Raw genomic sequence first — 19,500 nt, forward strand, 5'->3', positions numbered from 1 at the left:
ACAAAGGGAGATTGTGCATCGATTGAACGTTGGCTAACGCCAAGAAGAAAGGCTGAAGCGGGGTAGCTATCTAACGTTAAACCAACGACTTCTATTTTATCGAACGTAATCTCGGGTATATATCTATATCTAATACTAACCTCAGAGAATACGTAGCCACTTGATCTAATTTATACAGAGGTGTGGGTGACTGTCAAATGGTTGATATAGCCGATATAAGGAGATGTCCTATACGGACTAGATAGGGGGATGATGTACGGAATAGGAAGGCGGTGAAGCTAAAATAGGTAATCCTCTGTGAGGCAGAATAGTGATGATTCTTGGTATCGAGCTTTTCCCCTCAGCGAACGGAGGATTTCACCCCTCTTTTATAGAGGTTCGAGATGACTGATATCCTTATGCTGATACCGCTCATTCTATATACAAATCTAGTCCGAAAGGCCAACAACAGGCGTAATAGGAGAGCTATTCTTCAAGAGAAGAACTAACGAAAAAGGCAACTTTTGGAGATTAAAAGCAAATTTTTGGAGGTGGAGGTCATGTTGAACCAATGATACGGTCCGCCATATGGCGCTAGATATCAGCCCTTACAGTGACGCTAGTATAAGCCAGATATAAAGGATTAACATATTTGCGCTTACTTAGAAGTTGAGTTCAATGACCTCACTCACTCTTGATCCGAGTCTTCCTGAGAGAGAGAGGGAGGGAGGGAGAAATGAGGGACTGAGAGGGCTCGGTCAAAACACATCCATCGATAGTAGATGGATCTCTTCTGCCCCTCCGCAGACAGGACTGTTTCAAGGTTTGAGCGGGATAGGGGAATGAGAGAAGCTACAGGGCTTTCTGTTAAACCAGAATTCTGACCAGACTGAGCAACGGTTCTCTACCGCTGCACAGTTGTTCAGCGTTGAGGTGTGCTGAAGGGGGCTCGACACACTGATATGCACCCGATCTTGGTTTGGCTGCCTGAGTAAAGGAGATGTTTGGACTTGAAATGAGAGACCTAGTCGCGCATGTTGTAGGGAAGGTTGGAGTTGGGTGTAACTAAAGGTTCATGAAGCAATCAAATGAGTAGCATCTCTGCTTATCATATGCAGTCACCTCACCATGTCGAGTAATCATATTCTCCAGATCTATAATAAGACAAGTGAACTCCTTTACCAACTTCAGTCTCTGGAAACCGAACTCTTGGCCTCATTGCCAACACTTGGTGAAGACCCGATGATTATTACGCCTGGTATGTTCCATGTCCTCTACATGCTTCATCTACTGAATGCCTGTGTAGCGAGACGGAAGCTAAAACATTCCTATTTTATATGGCAAGATTACAATTACCCAGCTTCTGGAAAATAAACTTTAGATCTCCTCTATCAGTATACGTGTCACAGATGACTATATTCCGCCCTATTGTATTAGTTCCCGATGTATATATATATGAGTATTATGAGCGAACAAGCTGTAGGCGAATCCATCCTCTAAGTGACAATTAGTTACCACTCAAGCCTTTCTTCATTGCGGTTTTCCTATCTTGTCTTTCCCGGCCTGCAGGTTGGAAAAGGGGGTGTATTCTACACAGAAAATACAGGGTTTCGGCGGTGGGCTTTTCCAAATTTGAAGTACAGTCAGTGTTGCTGCTCTGATGCTTGAGGTGTGGTTTCTTAGAGATCAACCTCCGATAACTAGTTAGTTAACCAACTAATACAATTAGTCATCCAGCTGGCAAGGACTCGTGAAGGTCTTCCATTCCAGGCCTTTTTTAGGCCATGGGGATGAGCCGGCTCATTATTGCATTATTATCCCCTTCAATAGGTATACGTCAGAGTCGCTAGCGTATATTTCGAGGTCTAGGATGACATTGTAAGCTCCATTCCAGAGATACTGATGAGACGGTATCCCTCGTTGTGACCACACCAGATCGTGAGGAAACGGTCCTGAGCATCACCCTTGGGAAACAAAGTAGCTAAACATCCTGTCGTCTCCAGTTCTTGACTTCTTTCCCATTTTTAGATCAGGCTATTCTGGACTGCTGTTCTAAATGGTTCGGGTAATTCCAAGATGCTGTCGGCCGGTGCATTTGTGAACATATCTTTCACACTTTTATCGGTAGACTGTTAGCAATACCAAGTGTATGGTTATAAAGACAGAGGCAGTCTCACCCCTATTTTCCGTGGATGGCGCGGTCGTGGATTCATTCCTGGTCTCTCTTGATTCTGTCTCGTTGAGGAATAATGTGCATGGAGGTGTAATTGGTTCCCTCCAGCAAGAGGTCTTCCATACCCCCTATTAATATTTGAGCCATGCCTGTTACCATCTCGTGTTTGATCTGTCCATTGATCAGCTAAGCCCAGGGAGAAGAATAGGAATCATGCCGGGATTGCAGAATGGTGCAATAAATCCCATCTGTCGTAGACTTGCCAGTTGATCTATGTTAGAGTCAGTATCGCCGATTTGGACGGGATGATTATCACAGACTCTCTTTGGCGGAATTGTATTGGTCGGCTAGAGGCTGCGTAGCCGATCCGCTGGTCACTTGTATCAACTGCCCACCCTCAGGCATGGACTTGACGGCGTCGGTCCATACGTTGGGAGATCATTGCTGCTCGCTAGTCAGCCAAATGCTCGCATGCACGTGGAGATCATACCATGAAAGGTTTTTGAACTCAACACTCATCGGCCTTTCACTTTCCAATTCCTCCATAATGTCAACTTTGTCCGCTGGCCAATCCTGCTCCGTCTCCTCCTCCTCCTCCTCCTCCTCCTCCACCAGCTGGATAAATTTGACGGCATCAGCCATATAAGAAAATAGGGTAAAATCAGATATTCCACAGTTATAGAAAGCCGGGTGAAATCCACAGAGATTTAGTAGAGATCAGAGATCAGAATATCGATATAGTGATTTCCCTTTTCGGACATGAGATTCAACGCTATTCTTGTTCGATAATATATAACAAGATTGGCTGGTTCAAGGTGAAATGTTTGGAACACTGTTCATCCTTGATTCAGGAGCAAGTGATCATCAGTTTTAACATTGTTATTGGTGCCGCCACCAACTAGACATTGGAACCTTGGACTCACCTTGTGCTTCTTCATCTGCGGTGTGCACAAATAAAGGGAAATGGATGAGAAAAAAAGCCCAGGCTCCTGCATCCCTTTGTCCAAGTAAAAATTTGTAACATTGCAGCCGTAAGTGCGTCCCTGAAAATTCATCAGTAACATAATGCAAAATCCCGGCTATGTGCCTGCAGCAAACAGAGATAGCCCATTCGAGGTTTTTGTGAGCAGTTTGGTAGAATGTTGCGCTGCATTTTTGAAGATTCTTCCCCAGTTGACATTGTGCATTTTCATGGATAGATTAGAGGATTTCATTCAGCAGTGGGGTGGGTTTGTAGTATGAGCGCAAGAGAAAGTCAGAATAACAATGTCAGTAATAAAATAAACCTTAGTTCAGGGTTGATCATGGATGTTGTCGAATTCCGTCACCATGCATTAGCGTTATGCATCAGAGATAGAAGGTTGAATCGAGTCCAAGAGCAGATCAAATAGCAATCCGTGTGCTGCGTCCATGTCCCTCCATGATTTTATTGATTTTCGCAGTATCCAAACACTGACAGGAAATAACAGAAAACCCTTTTTTTGAGGCTTCTTACCACGACTGAGTGGCGAGTCGGGGGATGCATCTCATTGAATCAACGGTTTCGATCTCCCTCAGGTTCCGAATCCAGTTCTCTGGCTTTGGCGTGTTGTACTAAATCCTCATCCGGCAAGCCACATTACGTTCCGTGGGCTTTTTGCTTGCGTATGCTACTGACTGCTCCGGGTGGACTTTTGTTGATAAGGGGAAACTTCTGCAAAAAAGGTCGGGAGAGGGGGGAACCTGGCAACATTCAGCTTTCCTGGCCCATTCTTATTTGCCATTAACCCTCAACGAGCGCTAATGCAAACCCAAGAATGTCGGAGATCTTTGCACTAGAAAAGACGATTAATTTTCAGCACTCATATTTATGCAAGATCAAAAGTTTGTCGACGTTGGTCAGCCTTGGCTGCATTTTTCATTTGCTAGCTTATCTGCCCTTGTGAGTTTGGGCGACTTGGCACAGGCCGGCTCATTGTTTGGATGTTTCGAGTGCGTTCTGGACTGAAAAAACACCAGGGAAAATCTGGCCTTCCTGATCAACCGTCTGGCTGTTGGAGCAGGGCTGCTCTGCTGCATCCTGAAATTCGTACCCAGAAATTTAACAAATAAATTGTGAATCCTATGTTTGTGTTCAATTGGACCATCTCTTTCCTGCACAAGTATTTTCTTCCAAGTGCTCAGTAATGCATTTTGGGCACACGATAGGTTTGGAGGGAGAATGTACAGAAATCGAGACAAATCACATCACGGCAACATCCTTATCGGGAGCCGTGATGCTCACAATTGCGTGGTGTTCAGAAGAATAAATTAAGACCGCCCATAAGGACAATGGCATTGAGGAAATGTTTCCTAGGGCAAATTTTCCGTGTTTGACGGTGGTTTGCAAAAGTCCAACAGACCCATATGTTTCTCAGTTGCAACTTGCTCCCAGCACGGCGTGATCCACACGCAGCACGTTTGAATTTGTACTGTGCGTAAATGTAATATATATTTACTACATTCTCTGGGACATATAGTTAATGCTGTCTTCCCCCGCATTGAACCATATTCTTATGAATTTTATGACATCTTATTATTAACCTTTGCCTCTCTGATCTCTTTTGGAGATGTATTGAACTTGAAGAATTAATAGAAAGAAAGAATTTCACTCTACAATACTCTCGCTCTTCAGCGCTGATGGTGGATCTTGAGAATGAACATCACTTGAAGCACGTAAAATGCTGAACATTTCTCTTTTTTTTTTTTCAATAGCAACCATATCATTTTGGAATACAGTCTTGTTCTCCCGATACTTGATTGCGTTACAAAGGATTTAATCTAGTGTGTCTAGGTGGATACCGCAGCAATTCTAGACTCACCACCCCACAATCCGACTTCCGTGGTGGCTATTAGTTCTCGTTAACTCTCTGAAGAAATGTGGGGTTATCAGTCGGACTGAAAGCTAAGAGTGCCTTGCCTGGCTGCAGGATCTCATGAGTTTTATTAGCAAGTCATCTACCTGCTCACTGAAATTTTGTACATGACATGTACATCTCACATATACATATCTGAGTTTGCAGCAGTGCAAAGGCAACAGCATCCAGAGAAATCATCAGGCAAGCTAAAGCAGCACAGCAACAACCTTGTAGAAATGTATCTTCAAGGCCCTAGATGGTGACGATATCTGCTGAGGCAGAGCAAGCATACATGCAAATCACCTTTCTGCTCGAATTGATCACTGTCATTCTTGCTCCCTGCGTCATCATTGAACCATGTGCCATCTCGCCTGTCTCATAGATTCTCCAACTGCGCATTGCAGTATCATCGCTTGCAATAATGCCAGCCTTTCAGCCTTGCCGTGATGGGCTTGCAGGGAAGCATGATAGACAAGTGAGATCTGGTTGACCCTTTCTATCTGTACAAGACCCAAATTCCCGTCACCCTGTGAGAGTCGTTGGTTCCCCTGACTGGGTTGCAAATCACTCTTGCGCTGGAGGAATCTCATCCATCAGAGATCAGACCCACTTGTTTTCGTGGGGGCTATGGTGATCATAAATACCAGACAGTCAAGATTGCAATATTGTGAATACATACAGTGCCAACGGTCATTCTCCAATAAAATTGCCAACGAAATTTCTTCCACTGTCCAAAAAGGTGAAAGGGCACAAAAGTCCCACTGGCGAGCTCAGGACCGGTTCTGGAATCAATTGCAATAACTCCCCATTGCCCCATGCCATTTTTCAATAGTTTCTTTGGTTCAAAAGAGCCATGTCACCATTGATATCGGCCAGTCCTCAGATTCCACTAAAACACCACACTCAAAAGGGCACCCCTGAATGCTGAAGGACGATCAGCGGGGCCGGAAACTCTTCGCAGCTGCCCCCTTGCTGTCGTTCATAATAAGCCATTTTTAGTTCCTTTCCTTTTCCTTTCTTTTTCTTCTCTGTCAGTTCTGACTCTTCTCCGGAGTGTCTGTGCGGCAATTCAAAGGGGACGAGAGACCTTGTCCCAATGTTGCCTCGTGATGGGATGATATTCTGCAGTCATAAAGTCTGGGGGGGGGGGATCGGACTGGGGAATGGCCTGTAAAGAAATGTCCATGATGGGTATGGCGTAGTGAGTGCTGAGGAACAGAGAAGGACACACTTTGCTCTGCTCCTCATTATAAATTCCCGAATATGCGCGTGTTGAAAAATTACAACGATATGATATGCACTAGATGGAGGACGAAATTCTGTCCCGCTACGTAACTTATCTGAAATACTCCCTCAATGGTGGGATTTGGATTGGTTAGATTGGTTGCGTGAGGGAGCATCAGCAGGCCTATGAAAATGTCTTTCCGACTGAGGAGCCGATATATTTCCGCTCTTGTTCGAGTGGTGTAGAAGAAGTGAACTAGAAATAGAACATCGTCGCACGGAGGGTTCCGTACGATGCTCCTAAAAGCCATACTCCTCCAAGCTGAGGAGTAGACCGTTGCGAATAATACCTTACTCTCCACTAACGGTGGATACCTAATAGTAAGAGTCCCGCTACAGATAGGGAGAACCTTGGCCTCTTTCTGAGAATTTCCTGCACCATGAAGACAGGACTTTGATGGTCCGGGTCTGGAACCGTTCGCAATTAGAAAACAGAAGAAGACTGGGTTCAAATAATCAGATGGATTCAGTAGTTTATGGAGCGGGTTGAGTTTTAGTTTTCCAGCGTTTGTTCCTCAGGGGGCTCCGTAGTGCCAACTCCTGAATGAATGAACCCCTGGTTCCATTGCCCTAAATTAGCAAGATAACTAAACATGCTAGTAGCCAACTAGTTAACTAACTAGTATATGATTAAGTCTAGTCTTGGTGGAGTTTCCGGTTACTTGGGAATCTGTTATGATTAAAACAGATGCACATCTTCCCCAGTTATCGATGGAGAGCTGTTCTGAGTCGGGAAAGTGTGAGAATGTTCTCATGAATAATGAACGTTCATAGCTGCAGTCACTGAGAAGGGCAAACACCATTTTCAGATCCAGGAATCTAGTTTTTCCCAGAGGGCTATGATGCAGAATGTGCAGGATGTTAACTACTAAGTAACATTTAAATCTGACTTGCAGCTCAGAACTCAACAGTATACACATCATGGTTCCATGAGCATCGATACTAGCACTTTGTGAGAGCCTCCATGGATAGTAATACAGATCTTTTTTTGTTGCCAATAACTATGACATAAACCACACTATAAAGGTTTCTTTTTTAATTTTTTTAGTAAAATAATTTTGGGGAAGAAATATAGATGCTCGGCAACCGCTCACAGAGAGAAGACGAACGCCAGAACCGCGGGTGTACTCAGAGACAAGGCTTGCCAGACTGCATAATACCAGCTTATGATAGGTCTGATTGGATTTTAGGAATTCATCCTGTCCACCGGCATAAGATGGAAGATATACGCTGCGTAGTCTCCTTTAAGAAGTCTCTGTACTCCCACAAAATCTGTCACTTGAATAGTGGACAGAGGATGACAGCTGATCGAGGTCTTGGTTGGTTCCGACTCCTGCCATTCGTGAAACTGGCTGGGACGAGACTGTTCATGTTTGAGTGTATGCAAGTTGGAGCTCTGGAACACTTTGAAAACAACTAGATAGGTCCTATTGATGCGAAAGCAAATATGTTTTGAGGTTCCAGAACCCTCTTACAAAATGTAGAATAGTTCAGACACCTTGAGGGTTTGAGGTTTTTATTCATTGATATCAGTCGGAGACCTTATCACCATGGCGATGCGTCCACCCCTCAGGCTTTTCTTCAAATCCTGTTGTGAAGAATTTTGATCACTACTGCTTATCTGGTGGGCGATAGGATCATTTTTGATATTCAATGATTATCATCTCCCAGACAATTGTGGGCGGGTAGTTTGAACGCCACCGCGGAGGACATTGCATAGCAATGGAGATATCCTACATCCGCATGTTAATCAATAATTTTCTTTTTTTAAAAAAAAAAAGAAGATAATAATATGTCAGTTGCAGTAAAATATTTATTTTCTGTTATTTCCTTTTTCTTTGATTCATCAAAGAATGCGAATTGTTATCGGGGAAATGATGGGGAAAAAATGCATGGGGAATCTTTCGACCCCTCAGAACACCAAAACAAAGCCACAATCCGTCCCAAAAGCAAATCCTGAGCTGTTTGAGGATTAGAGTTTCTGGGGTCGAGATGATTCTCAAACCCCCGGCATAACAAGTATCAACCTTGAAAAAGCTCTGGACATTTTTATTTTTATTTTTATTTTTTTTTTGGAATGCAATAGGAATGCTGTCACAATTTGGCTAGAGAAAGAAGAAACCTGTAGGAGACCTGCCTCCAAATAGATTTGTAGAAGATGGCGTTTGCGGGAGTCGAATTTCTTTCTTGGTACGGGCAGCAGTCGCCGAGTCGGGTTCTTTCGGCCATATCTCCTACGCAGTATTTAACTGCAGCAGAGCTGTATGTTAGTGGGAAATAATGCAATATATATGCAGGGAAGACTGCTCGGGTTTTGAATTCCATGAGGAGCAGGAATGCATTGTGCAGTGCTGATACTCCGTTCAGCTCAAGATCTTTAGAGACCAGAATATCAGTGATGAGCAAGGCCGGCGAGTGAGTCGCAGAGAGGTGCGTTGCATAAAACCTGTCATAATAACAATGGTAAGAAAACAAAGCTGGATTCACGGCAGAGCACTCTATATCCTCAGCATGCTCATTAAGTTATTCTTTACTGAGCAACTTATCAGTCGCTCAGGCATTATTGTGCCCAACTGTTGCCAATCCTTAACTCGGTTTGCAATCAATCGTAACTCCAGCCTGCCTCCTGGAAGCTCCGACCGGAACAAGGACTTGATATTTGGCTCGACGGGGTAATCCTCGATGAGACCGTGAGACAGGCATGTTTCAAGAATAAAATAAAATAAAATAAAATATCTCTCTACTTTCTATTTATTTTTTAGTCTTAAGAACCTAATTTTATGTTCGTCCACTCGAGTTTAGGGTCTTAAGTTACTGCACCGGGCGGGCTCAGAGAGTGATACAGACAGGGATGTCGAAAAGCGTATCCTACCACTCACAGTTCTCCGTCATACTAGCTTGAGGCGAACCCACAGACAGATGACGAATTTTCCGTATATGCAGCTGCAAACTTGTGACGAAGGTCAGCATGATACTGGACATGGATGCCAACGATTGACCTCATCTTTCTGTCAGCTTACCCATCGAACACTCGACCACGACCGACATGGCCATTTTATTCTCCTCCACATAGCTGGTCGGAAACTCACGTTGGAGCCTCGTTTGAACAGAAAAGGTGATTCATGTCAGTTACCAGCGCGATAGAGGGAAGGCCTCGCGGCGAGCTGGAATCCCCCGAGGCAGCATGGCTCAGCAGTGGGCGGGGAGGAGATGCCGGACTTGTCAACTCGAGTGATAGAGAAGTTTGCCGCTAAGTTAGTGTAGCTAGTCATCCATTCATTGGGACGGGAACCGGGAGAGCAAGCCACTTGCCCCCGTCAATCATCCCCTGTGGTGGAGTCGAGTGGAAGAATAGCAATTCTGATGCCAAAAGCTAATGAATCTAACCCATTCAGACACGCTACCACGAACGTTGGAACGGGTCGAACCTTCGACTAAGGGCAGGCTAAACTATGTAGCTTTTGCCTTAGTCCGGTCTAATCAGCTCCATATCCCGTGTTTTGGTTTTCTATTCGGGCTGGTTCCCCCTTGTCTTGGCTGCTCCCATGAAGCTCATCTCTCACCCTCTTGAGCATGTCAGCGGATGCTTCTACTTCTGCTTCTGCTTCTGCTTCAGTTTCAATTTCTCCTCTTCTCCTTTCCTCTTCTCCTCCTCTCTTGTCTTGCTTTCGTTTACTCTCTCTGTTTGAGCTGTGGGTTCTTCGTTCTCGCCGGTATAGCCACCAACCTTGATTGCTTATCAACTTTACACTGTCTGTTCTGGTTTTTCTGGGGAGCCACCAACCCTGATTTCTTATCAATTTTACACTGTCCGTTCTGGTTTTCCTGCGGGGGAAAGAAATCCTGATTCCTTCCTCCTCCTTGAAGGAAGCAGCCTGGTGCACTCTCTGGTAGTTGCATATCTTATCATCTTTGCGAGTTGTTGTGCGCATTGGGCGTGTTGATCCGCTGTGTTTTGGCCTACCCTCTGCGAGCTTACCCCTTTTTGACCTACACACAACGCTCTCTGGTTGACGGGACTGCCCTTGATACTAGCACAGTCTTGTTTGTTGTCGAACATTGTGACAACAACGCACCACCGGGAGGCCTGTCAATTTTGAGCAGTGATCCGGATCGCAAAACCGACTTTTCTTCATTCATTCGCCACCTGGTGCATCGAGTATATTTTGCTATAATTATCTGGTTGTTGGTAAGTTCTGATTCCCACCTCGTTACCAATTCATGCCTACTTTCCTTTAAGACATACCTATATTTGTAACCGTCATGAAGGAATTCTATTTACAGCAAGGAACCGTTCCTATGGTTAAAGAACTACTGTTGGATTGGAAGATACTGACATGAGTCTGCATAGTCCGTTAAAACGTCCATGTCAATTACGAACATATTCACACAGTGTCCTGCCACTTAATTGGATACCCATGCTAGATTGGACGATGAATGACTGTTCCTGCTCACACACAGTATATGAATGTTTGTTTTGAGGACGTCCCGATATTGGGAGTAATTCAGGCTTCTGGTGTATCATCCATGGATATCCAGAACGACCATATTGCTCCACTACATGTTCTGAAAGGCAAACCTCATGCACATATGCAGACCGCAGCTCTCCCCGATGGGATGATTTCAAACAATATGTTGCCTTCATTAGCATCGCAAATGCAGGTGACCCCACCTTTGACACCACATAACTCACGAGAAGCCATGATTGAAAGGAATAGCCATGAAGTAGCCATATTTCACAATTACCTGCGGGCCTTTTATCCCTTCCAACCTAATGCGGGCTTCTCGTCTTCTACTGTTACGTTGCCTTTGGACCAAGGGGATATAATCCTGGTTCATTCTATTCACACCAATGGCTGGGCTGATGGTACTTTGCTGGAAACAGGTGCTCGGGGTTGGCTGCCGACAAACTATTGTGAAGCATACGACCAATTGCCTATGCAACCGATACTTAAATCATTAACTGACTTTTGGGATACCATCCGTGGAGGATCAGCATCCACCCTTCATCAGTTTAGCAATCAGGATTACATGAGAGGTCTTATTGCTGGTGTGAGATTTTTGCTGGTTCGTAATCTTCTGTCACGAAACTCACATTAACGCACACTGACTCGAACAACAAGGAAAAATCTGAATGCCTCACGCGAGATTGCCAACTGGTCCAGAAATTTGATGCCTTAAGGAGAAACAGGAAAGCGCTTCTTTCAGATCTCTCGTCTTTAGTGAAGCTAGCAAAGCGCCTGCAGGATGTTGCCAATGGGGGAGAGCTTGATGGATCGCTGGACACCATTTTCGACCAGATGCTTTTTAAAGCATTTAAGATTGTTATTCGAGGGGTGAGGTTTTTAGACGTCTGGAACGAGGAAGTCGGCCTGAACAGAGCGATGGCAGAGCTTGACGTCTCTCCCATGAGCCCCAGCCATGATATCTATGACACCCCTCTAACACCCCCTGCGGACGCCTCATTCTTTGGACCGGTTTTTGGATCTACTATTTCCTCTACTCCATCCTTCAGTATAAGTGGCTCGAGAAGCAATGAGGCCCATCAGGGAGACTATTTGGGTTATGCCCATACTTCCATTGGGCAAGCAGAACTCTATAATCCTCATATTCCCCTCAGGCGGCAATCCATTCAACCTAAGAGGATATCTGTTTCGCACCGCATATCTTACAACGGCCCTTCCTCAACACATAATCCAAATCTTGCGTCCGCACTCCTTACATCAGCCTACGACGAGTTTCTTGGTGTTCTAGGCTCATTTATTGGGCTGCATCTACAATCTCGTTCATCGACTGAACTCCTCCTAACTACGCAAAAAGCTGCGCAGTCTTGTCGAACTTTGCTTACGATAGTTGGAACGATATGCGAGCGTGATCTTCATCGTTCTGACCTTCTGGAGCAGTCTAAAAATACGTTATATGATAGGATCACTGAACTTGTCCATGCCACCCGTGATGTCTTTCGGCCGGCACATGCAACAGATGATGAAGTGGTGTTCATGCCAGGTGAGGGTAAAAGGTTAGTTGATGCGGCTACTGGATGTGTTAGGGGGGCTGGCGACTGTGTTGCCAAAGCCAGATATATATTTGAACAGAGTGGTGATTTTGAGTTGGAAGGTATCGGGCTTGGGATAGCGGGCTTGGACACAGACGAGCACGAAACCCCTAACAACAATCAGTATGTTGACGACTCTGAAATGCAAGAAAGTCCAGATGACCAGTTCGAAAAGGTAGACAATGGCAACGAGATGTCGATTGTGCGATCACCCCTACCACCCATCTTAATACCAAATAAGCAGTTACCGTTCACTCCAGATCTAACTGATGGTGTTACCCCATCCTCCGAGTGCACAAGCGCAATGGTCTCAACGCCAACCTCAACCCTTGACATACGTCTGAACCTAAACTTTTCTTCATATCATGACGTTGTCGAACACCCTACCCCATCTGAACAGTGCGATACCAATGAAACGTACCATGCTACTTCGTCGGAAGACAATCATCCCACCGACATATTCCATGCAGAATCGACTACCGATGTGACAAGAGCAACGAGCGAAACCACGTTCGTGAATAGTATTCGAAACTCAGAGACAAGTGCTGTTTCACAGGCATCAACTCGTGCTACCACTCCTGACTTCAACAAGCCCTTTCCTCATGTCATTGCCCACAGCAGCTTCCAAGGCTCACAGACTACTCTGATTGAGGAAGCTGATGAGGGTGAGAATTTGTTAGAGAAGACATATGCTCAAGAGCTTATGTTAAAGGATGGTCAAGTAATTGGAGGAAGCCTTCGGGCTCTCATCGAGAAACTTACCGCCCACCAATCCACCCCCGATGCCCTCTTCGTTTCTACATTTTATCTCACCTTCCGGCACTTTGCAACACCAATTGACTTTGCAGAAACACTGATGGATCGCTATGATTACATTGGAGACCACACTGGAGCTGCTGGCCCTGTCCGTCTGCGAGTCTATAACATCTTCAAGGGGTGGCTAGAGTCTCATTGGCGACATGACTGCGATGATATTGCTCTCCCGTCAATACTGAAGTTTGCTCGAACAAAGCTATTGATTGCCCTGCCCTCTGCTGGAAATCGCCTAGTGGAACTTGCAGAGAAGGTATCGACAATGCATGGGCCGGTGGTTCCAAGACTAGTGTCTTCAATGGGAAAGACCAATACTGCCGTATCCCAATACGTTAGCCCTGATGTTCCTCTCCCAAGCCCAATAATATCCAAAAGCCAGCTAAACTTATTGAAACAATGGAAAGCGGGAGGTCAATCTGTTAGCATACTGGACTTCGATTCCATGGAGTTGGCACGGCAGTTCACGCTCAAAGAGTCTAGGATATTTTGCTCTATCCTGCCCGAGGAGCTATTAGCCACTGAATGGATGAAAAAAACCGGCTCACTAGCTGTAAACGTCCGAGCCATGTCGACGTTATCAACGGATCTGGCTAATCTTGTGGCTGATTGTATCTTGCAACAAGAGGAACCAAAAAAGAGAGCTTTGATTATCAAACAATGGATCAAGGTCGCGTCTAAATGCCTGGAATTGAATAACTACGATTCTATGATGGCCATTATTTGTTCTCTTAACTCCTCTACCATTTCTCGTTTGAGACGTACTTGGGAGCTGGTTTCGCAGAGGACGAAAAATTTGCTGGAACAAATGAGGAAAATCGTTGATGTTTCAAAAAACTACGCTGTACTTCGTCAACGGCTGCAGGGCCATGTACCTCCATGTCTACCATTTGTGGGAACCTATCTAACCGACCTCACTTTCGTCGATCATGGTAATCAAGACACACGATCCCTACCAACTGGCGACGGTAGCAAATCGGTTATCAATTTCGATAAGCACATGAAAACAGCGAAAATCATCAGTGAGCTCCAACGCTTTCAGATACCTTACCGGCTTGCTGAAGTCCCGGAGTTACAGACATGGATACAGGATCAACTCATTCGTGTCCGTTCTGGAGGAGAGAAAAGCTTTCATAATTACTATCGACGTTCCTTAGTTTTAGAGCCCAGAGAACGACACCTACAGCGCGGCAACCACCCAGAGATCAGCCCGTCGTTAGCTCGTGAAACTTCCAGAGAGAAGTTTGATTTCCTTTCGTGGACTCACAGTTCCAAATTCAAAGCAGTGTCTTCCCATGGATAACATCTTGGCCGGAAAAATCTTGACTCGATTTAAATGGGGCAGCTGAGCCGCATCAGCATTTTCGATATCCTAAGCTTTCCAACCAGCCTTTTACGTGCTACGATTTAACGATAATGATTATCTCTTTTGCTTAAAAAAAAAACTTTACTGTCCTCATACATTTTTGTTTGATTTTTTAAATGTGTACACCCTGTGTCATAAGTTTTGTTCGTTTCGGATGTCCCCTGGATGCAATAGGTAATCTTCTTTTTGTTCTTTGCACCAGTGGCTGTAACATCTTTGTTTTGGTTTAGGGATATAAATCTAGGAGAAAAAATGTGTACAACTTGAGTTCGGGAAAACATACAAAAAAACTTAAAGAGAGAAACCCAGCATGCGAGTGCGCCTCTTGGCTTTATATATATATATTCATTTTACCATTTAAGATGTTTCTGACACCAACCCGGATAAGAAGAAATGTGATAGAACAAGATTTGTTTGTACTCTTGCTAGGCTTATTCTTGAAATTTGCAACGATGCGGTATTTTACGCTGAATTTTTTTTTAATTCCTGCAATTAAATATTCTGCCTTTGTGTCTATTTCGATTTCTAATTTATGTTTCTCCGGTTCCTCACCTGGTGCGGCCAGTGTCCTCTGTATATCCCGCCTCGTTTTACTTTTTGTCCAGTCTGGCACTAACTAGGTTAAAAGATGACCTTTCTGGGATCAGAGTTGACATAATATCCTTCTAGCGTGCGTGATTTGGCATACATTGTTTCAGGTTTGAATCTCTGGGATAGATTCAGTTATACTCATTAATCAGTTAGTACTTGATATGTGCAACATATTGAATTGGCACTCTGGAGTATAAATGCTTTGAACTGTCTGCCCTTTATTTCCTATGTGTTATCTCATCAACCGCTTCCCTCGGGAAGCGTTCACCTGGTAGTGTCCACTTTTATATTTATCTATTCTTTAAGATTAGTGGGATGCTTTCGGTTCGCCTTTTGTCTGGGATGAGGGAACAGGGGCCTTATTCCCCCAGATTTCAACTACTTGTGCCGGGATTAAACTGCATACCAGAACGTCTTCGAGCATTTGGCATCATTACATGTCTGCCTGCCGCGGTAGATCCCTAGGTAGGCAGTCAACAGGGGCTGTTGCTTATGGAGACCGTTGCAATTTAGCCCGCAGCGGAACTCCACATTTTCTGCAATATGCCTGGAGTTAGCAGCTAACTGCGAACAACCCTGGACACCAAACGCCTCTACATATAACAAACAAGAGGATTTACGTTCTCTAAATTCGTCCCTATTTTGTCATAATTAAATACGATGACTTTTGGCGTAACTCGCGATCAGCAAGGAATCGACTGAATTCCAAATCCAAATCCAAATACCTACTACGGCTTCTGTGCCGTAGTTACCATGATGACCTCCAGAAACTTTGGTCGCTAATTATCCCTTAAATATTTCCAATAATTCTTAGTTGTGGGCCTCACTGAATGATCTAGTCCATTAAAGTTGAAGAGGACGCATCAATTTCAACATAAACATGGCGGGCTTGCTCCAGCAATGGTGCTGGCAAACACACAGACACTTTTGTCCCTCATGGTAGTCCAACCTAAAGCCTACATACAACCCCGCTTTTACGCATCACAGACGAAGCCATGGATTCTCTGCAAACCTGAAACTGCACAGTCCCAGTACATGGGGTGTGGTTTGACAAATGATTAGTTTTGATTCCAAGAGCTGTGAGCCCTTCAAACTAGGTTTCTAGAATGTCTCCACTGTTAGACTGATTTGAAAAGCATCAAATTCAATGCTGACTGAGAGCCTTTAACCGTTACAATCTTTGGTTGATGCATGCTAGCAGGCAAGGTAGGTCAAGTAACTCACATTTTCATGGGTGCACGGTAATCAGAACTGTCTGCTTTTTCCCTTTCATGATGACCACAGGCAACTATATCATTGATAGTGAAGATATTCAGAAGACAACAGAATAGTACATACAAAAATGTCACTGAATTTGAGGCGTTTGAGGGTCAGTTGATGAGGAGTAGGCTGAGAAAATACTGAAAACTCAAGAAGCTGTTCTTATATATTTAGATATCTTCAGCTGTTTTGTCTTTTCCCTGTCTTGAAATCATGATTGATCTAACTGTCATTATCATAAGTTGTAAATTATTAATTTATACTCTTTTGTCACAGCCGTAGATAATATTTCAGAATTCATCAATTCACGTATCAACAGAGCTTTTTAGCTCATTCACTGTAGATTCTCAAGTCCACAGAAAGTTCTAATAAAGCTGGGACTCAAAAGGATTCTGGATATAACCAGATCATGCCTCTGTTTGTTGCAAGTTCTAGCATGATGTGCATTTCCTCTCTACCAAGGCAGCCAGCGTAGAGGCTGATATATCTTAATGAAGTTGAAAATTCAATATATCTTGTTTGAGAACCTGGTGAGAGTTAAAATGTGGGATGGTAAATGTCTTATTGGATAAGAGTTTGGCTCAACTTGCTAGTTATATAGGGGCAACGGTTAATCCGTGGCGCCCAACAGAAAAGTCCCAATGGAATCTGAGAAACCTGAGCGAAAGAGAGCCATTTATTTGTCCACCCAGCACATCAAAGCAATGTGACCAGTGACCAAGTGACCGTCCATGGGATGCCTTTTCTTTTCTTTTTAAACAAAAAAAAATCATATCTCAGTCCACTAGTAACTTCTCCCGTTTCAGTTTACTCCCGCAAGGTTCAAAGGCCTAGGAAAACTAGACCCCGCAAGTAGTAAGTCACATTCAGGGGTTTGGAAATAGGAAATGTAGAAATGAACCCTACCTTTCTGCTGTTGCGACACCATTGCATAGCAAGACCGCACCATCCAAGTACCCTTCGCATTCTCATAGGACGTACCAAGGCGTGGTTGATTTTGGGTTTTGTGCGGCTAGAGTGACCACAGATGATAGTCATAGGGAGTGGTTCCCGTCACATCTGGGATGCCGAATTAACTTAAGGATTTGAGGCTTAATAATAAGGACCAGCAAGCAAAGAACAAACCTAAAGTGGCCCTGCTAAGCAGAATTCGAAGAAGCATGCGTCTTGAGGGACCCACTTGGTCGATAAGAAGGGACATGAGGTTGCCTTTGAGCCAGGGGACCCGACTCTGTAAGAGTTCCATAATGACAATACCGGAATCCCCACCCCCGCCAATAAGAGTTGGAATAAGCCTTCAAAAAGATATGCGTTTACTCCTATCCATAGGCTTGGTACCGTCGAAGCGCACAACATATGCATATTTTGATGGTATTGGAAACCGCAGATTTCCAGGTTTGAATATAAAGGATATCCCTCTTGTCATTGTTCGGAGTGTAGCACAGGGGGTCTCCATTTGCAAGGGTATGTTTGGTGTTCCCCGTGGGGCTATCAGCCCTGAGGTTGATCTCGATAATCTAACGACAATAGAGAGACAGTATATGTGTGCCATAGGGTTCTCATGAATCGCTGTGCATATCCTTGGATAGACGGTATTGGTTTTCGAATTATGGGAGCCCAATCCGCCTGTTTCGCTACAATGGGAAGTTGGACTTCTACCACAGCGGTAAACGTCCACACCATTCAGCCGGAGCGCGTGATATGGAGGTGCAACGTGCTCGATTTCCTGTGGATGCCTCGCATGATCCCGTTCAAGCTTCACAATTCCCTTTTCCTCGTGAACCAGTAGAGGAGAGGGGAGGGGAGGCGAGGGGAGGCGAGGGGAATCTCAAATTCTTGTTAAGGTCACACTGACATTCCGCGCTTCAAAATATGCAGTTGCTTGGACATATTCGCTCTATGTCTCTCGGTGAAGCCCACCCTGGGCATCCACTGGAGAGTGTGCGAAAGTTATATGAATCACGATGAAACTCGGACTAAGATTCAATGGTGTGCTATTCATCTCCTCGCCTCCCTCGCCATTTACGAAGCCCAGAATTGACGGCAATTACCAGGGTCTTGCCCACCTCTCCAGCCTGCACGTAAGCACATGCCCGATGGTCTATTGAATGATCCCTGTATCACTCTTAGTATATCCGCATGTATAAAGGGCCTTCGTTCATCAAAACCCGCTTCCGCACTCCTTCGTACGAGTAAGGGGATAACTAAAATACAGTCTTTGGATATTCCTTCGTCTCTCTCGATCAGTCTCCTTGTTTATTTTCGTTCCCTCCTCCGCGCTTTATACTGGAAATTGTTCCAGAACGTAGACGAAGGACGTGAAAAGCTTAAATGACACCGCTGATTACCATTCAATCCTGGACAACCTTCTAACCCTATGAAAATTCCAACGAAAGTGCAGTTTGGGTACTTTGTGCTCGTTCTCCTCGTCGCCAATACCCCGAACGCGCTCGCGCTTTCAAAACCCTGGCTAGAGACTCACTCCTACAGCTCTCCTTTCCCCAGGAATTTGAGAGTTCCCCCACGTGGACCAGGTTGTACACAGGTTGGGGAAGATTGCGATAAAGTCCCCTGTTGCCAAAATCTTAAGTGCGAATATATTCTTGTATGTGCCTCCTATCTCCTCCTTCATTCACCATACTTCAATCCTCTCTGCAATTTCATTTCTACCCGACATAAGAATTGCTGACATCCATGCCTTCCTGCAGCCCAGCGGGTTCAAATGTTTTGAGAAAATTGTATGAGGAGACCTCAGGGCTGGACATAGATAGCCCAAGGAAATAGATATCACTCTTTGGCACAGACAGGGTTGATTTTGAATATGTGGATGTTATGCCCCCTCAGGATTTAAGCAAAAGCTTAGTGTATATCACCAGCTAATAGATAGGTGTGGGCATTTCCCGAATGTCTCTGTGCGTATTGTAGCAGTTTATTGATATCTGTATTGACAATTTAACAGGAGTTAGAATATAACTATAAGAACCTAATCGCAGATTACCCAGTTTGGATTCCAAAGATATCCCAAAAACAATGAAAACAAAGGTACAAATTATACCAATAAAAGCACCTGGATACAAGGCAACACCAAGGCCCCAAAATATAAGAA

At 44.5% G+C, this 19,500-nt stretch overlaps 4 protein-coding genes across 4 annotated transcripts; 3 read left to right on the plus strand and 1 right to left on the minus strand.

Annotated features, from left to right (window-relative positions):
• Positions 1–1,107: 1,107 nt before the first annotated feature.
• Positions 1,108–1,353, plus strand: PADG_04525 (uncharacterized protein; the record flags this gene model as incomplete). Its single annotated transcript, XM_010761984.1, has 2 exons — positions 1,108–1,237; positions 1,286–1,353. The coding sequence occupies 2 exons, from the start codon at positions 1,108–1,110 to the stop codon at positions 1,351–1,353; spliced, it is 198 nt and encodes a 65-aa protein (XP_010760286.1).
• A 981-nt stretch (positions 1,354–2,334) lies between these two features.
• PADG_04526 (uncharacterized protein) lies at positions 2,335–2,794 on the minus strand (the record flags this gene model as incomplete). Its single annotated transcript, XM_010761728.1, has 3 exons — positions 2,335–2,423; positions 2,473–2,522; positions 2,643–2,794. 3 exons carry the CDS (start codon positions 2,792–2,794, stop codon positions 2,335–2,337), a joined length of 291 nt encoding a protein of 96 aa, XP_010760030.1.
• An 8,045-nt stretch (positions 2,795–10,839) lies between these two features.
• Positions 10,840–14,480, plus strand: PADG_04528 (uncharacterized protein; the record flags this gene model as incomplete). The annotated part of the gene is made up of 2 exons (XM_010761729.1): positions 10,840–11,379; positions 11,436–14,480. 2 exons carry the CDS (start codon positions 10,840–10,842, stop codon positions 14,478–14,480), a joined length of 3,585 nt encoding a protein of 1,194 aa, XP_010760031.1.
• Positions 14,481–17,641: 3,161 nt separating this feature from the next.
• Positions 17,642–18,248, plus strand: PADG_04530 (uncharacterized protein; the record flags this gene model as incomplete). Its single annotated transcript, XM_010761730.1, has 2 exons — positions 17,642–17,931; positions 17,984–18,248. The coding sequence occupies 2 exons, from the start codon at positions 17,642–17,644 to the stop codon at positions 18,246–18,248; spliced, it is 555 nt and encodes a 184-aa protein (XP_010760032.1).
• Positions 18,249–19,500: the final 1,252 nt, after the last annotated feature.

The sequence above is a fragment of the Paracoccidioides brasiliensis genome, assembly GCF_000150735.1.
Source record: "Paracoccidioides brasiliensis Pb18 unplaced genomic scaffold supercont2.5, whole genome shotgun sequence".
Classification (NCBI taxonomy): Eukaryota; Fungi; Ascomycota; class Eurotiomycetes; order Onygenales; family Ajellomycetaceae; genus Paracoccidioides; species Paracoccidioides brasiliensis.